The sequence below is a fragment of the Suricata suricatta genome, chromosome 17, assembly GCF_006229205.1.
Source record: "Suricata suricatta isolate VVHF042 chromosome 17, meerkat_22Aug2017_6uvM2_HiC, whole genome shotgun sequence".
NCBI lineage: Eukaryota > Metazoa > Chordata > Mammalia > Carnivora > Herpestidae > Suricata > Suricata suricatta.
Genome location: NC_043716.1, coordinates 38,896,817 through 38,899,746, shown reverse-complemented (window position 1 = coordinate 38,899,746; position 2,930 = coordinate 38,896,817). Strand labels below are relative to the sequence as shown.

General features: G+C 61.6%; 1 protein-coding gene across 1 annotated transcript in view; it reads left to right on the top strand.

Annotated features, from left to right (window-relative positions):
* Positions 1-310: 310 nt before the first annotated feature.
* The window catches only part of LOC115281630 (signal transducer and activator of transcription 5A-like), a 4,824-nt gene continuing 2,204 nt past the window's right edge, over positions 311-2,930 (top strand). The window contains exons 1-4 of the mRNA XM_029927047.1: positions 311-1,238; positions 1,515-1,666; positions 2,161-2,316; positions 2,748-2,927. Coding sequence (XP_029782907.1) covers positions 993-1,238; positions 1,515-1,666; positions 2,161-2,316; positions 2,748-2,927 — 734 coding nt within the window. The 5' untranslated portion in view covers positions 311-992. The remainder of the gene's footprint in view (positions 1,239-1,514; positions 1,667-2,160; positions 2,317-2,747; positions 2,928-2,930) is intronic.

Genomic DNA, 2,930 nt, shown 5'->3' with positions numbered 1-2,930 from the left:
TGCATCACTCTTTCTAAAGCCTTCCTTGAGTCTTGAGGATTTCGTAATAGATGTTTTGTGAAGGGGAACGGAGGCCTCACTGACTCCCCTTTTCCTGCCATGGAGGAGACTCCCCACAGGGCAGCCCATGTGGAGAGAAGCTACCTCCCTCTGCTGAGAGGAGTGGGCCCTGGCCGTTCTGTGTCCCCGCCCTCCCCTTTTCCCTCCCCCCCTTCTCCTTGTGTCCCTCTCCGTCCTTCTTCCTCCTTCCCTCTCCCTCCTCCAGCCCCCCTCTCTCCCCCTCTCTGCTCCTGGCCCTCTCCCTTCCCTCCCCATCTCCCTCTCCCTTTCTCTCTCTCCCCTCCATCTCTGTCTCCTTCCAGTTGTTCAGCTGAGCTCATGGTGGTGACCCAACCTGGACAAACAAACGTGTTAGGCGCCTCTCAGCACCCAGAAATGCCTTCTCCCCAGGAGAGGCTGCTGTGCTCCTGGGGAAGGGACAGAGCCAGCAGGCAGGGGCTGCCCTGAGGGGGCTCCGATGGGTGAGGTGGGGCTGAGCAGCTGCTGGCCTCTGTCACCCTTGAAGCCTGCCCTGGAACCCCCTGCCCAGAAGGACACACTCATGCCTACAGTGTGTGGGAGCCGGGTCGTTCCTTGAGCGTGTTCTGTCACCCACCAAGGCAGGGGCCGAGATGCTCCCATTTTGCATGTGGGCAAACTGAGGCCCAGAAGCATGAAACAGTTTGCACGAGTTCACTCGGTTAGTGAACGCTGAGGACACACATCAAACCAGGCAGTGAGGCTCCAAGCTGGACCCCTGGGAGGCGTGAGGGGGTCTCAGCAGCCAGCTGTGTAGACTGAGGTGGGAGGGGAGGCCGTGGGGCAGGATCCTCCTCCGCTATGTGCTCAGGCCTCCATCTGCATGCTCCCAGGAGGGGAGATCAAAGCCGAAAGGCTAGAGGCCAGAGCCTGCTCATCTCTGGCACCCTTGGCTGCTAGCACCCCAGCTTGCCATGGGTCAGACGTGTCCCTTGAGGGTCTGGCGTCCAGAACAGGTGTGTGTGTCCCCTGGGCTTCCTGCAGGAAGCAAGGAGATCATGGTGATGGGTGTCCTGTCCCCTCCTCTAGCTCAGTTTGGCCAGCTGGCCCAGCTGAATCCTCAGGAGCGTCTGAGCCGGGAGACAGCCCTCCAGCAGAAGCAGGTGTCCCTGGAGGCCTGGCTGCAGCGTGAGGCCCAGACGCTGCAGCAGTACCGCGTGGTGAGTGGGCTCAGCGTCCTCTCCTCCCAAGTTCTGAGGTGCATATCCCAAGGGGTGCGGGGACCCGCTAAGAGGCTAGAGTTGGGAAGGGAGCAGAACCCAGGAGAGCTGGAGGCCAGCTCCTCTGTCGTGTGGGGGCCACATGAGGCAGAGCAGATTGGGAAGAGAGGAAGGCCCATGCCGCGGCCTGGTCCCCAGCCCCCAGCCCCGCTCCTGAGGCCCGCAGGGCTGTTCTCTGGGAGCCCAGATGGGGCTGTTCTCCCCACAACCCTTCAGGAGCTGGCTGAGAAGCACCAGAAGACCTTGCAGCTGCTGCGGAAGCAGCAGACCGTCATTCTGGATGACGAACTGATCCAGTGGAAGAGGCGGCAGCAGCTGGCGGGCAACGGGGGCCCCCCGGAGGGCAGCCTGGATGTGCTGCAGTCCTGGTAATGGTGTGTGGGGGGTGGCCGGGGGCAGTCGGGGCAGCCAGGGGCGCTGAGTGGTGCAGCCAGCTGCTCACTCTGCCTCCTGCGTTTTCATGATCTGCTGGCTCCCTGTGCTGAAGCAAGACTTCGTTCACTAGGGGTTCTGGTTCCTGATACTGACTTGTGCCCCCATCTTGTGCCCCCTGCCCAGGAAGGGAGTCACCGTGCTGAGGAGCGGGGCAGGGCTGGGTGTGCAGACTGACACTCTTGCAGAGTGATGCTCAGACTGACTGGACCTAATTTAGGGTTGTGGCCTCTGTGTCTCTCTGTGTTTCTGGAAGACTGGAACTCTGCTCTGCTCCGTGGTCAGCGGTGGCGACTTAGGCGCAAAGCCTTCTTGGGTCAGGGTGGAGCTGGGTGTTGGGGTGTCCTCCTCACACTGGAGCCTCCTGGCCTCGAGCTTGGGGGACAACACGATGCCATTGTCCTCCCGTTGGCCCGGGGCTCCCGTGCAGGTGTGAGAAGTTGGCCGAGATCATCTGGCAGAACCGGCAGCAGATCCGCAGGGCTGAGCACCTCTGCCAGCAGCTGCCCATCCCTGGCCCAGTGGAGGAGATGCTAGCCGAGGTCAAGGCCACCATCACAGACATCATCTCAGCCCTGGTGACCAGGTAATTCCTGCCTGAGGCCAAGCCCAGCCCCCCATATGGGTGGCATGGGGGATGCAGGTGGTGCTTTGCCCGACAGCAAGGGTAGAGTGGGGGTGGGTGGGCTCTTGCTTGAGTCCTTATCTCTATTTGCCCCGGGTCCCTGTCCCTCTCTGTCCTCAGTTGGTTTAGCTTCTTGGTGTCTACCTTGCCCAGTGTCTGTTGTGGACACTGCATGGGCTGCCCTCGTCCCCTGCAGCCCCTGCCAGCTGCTGAGTCACTTCACAGCCTCCCCTCCAGCCATCTCCTCTGACTCTCAGTGGCCTCCCTGGGAACAGGGGTGGTGCCAGGTGCCTTCATGTGCCTGCGGAGCCCAGCAGCCTCCCTGCACAGGGGGACCAGACCTGTGCCCTGAGCCGGCATCACATCGGCTGTGGTCTCTTGTGTCCTTGCAGCACATTCATCATTGAGAAGCAGCCCCCTCAGGTCCTGAAGACCCAGACCAAGTTTGCAGCAACGGTGCGCCTGCTGGTGGGGGGGAAGCTGAACGTGCACATGAACCCTCCCCAGGTGAAGGCCACCATCATCAGTGAGCAGCAGGCCAAGTCGCTGCTCAAGAACGAGAACACCCGCAAGTA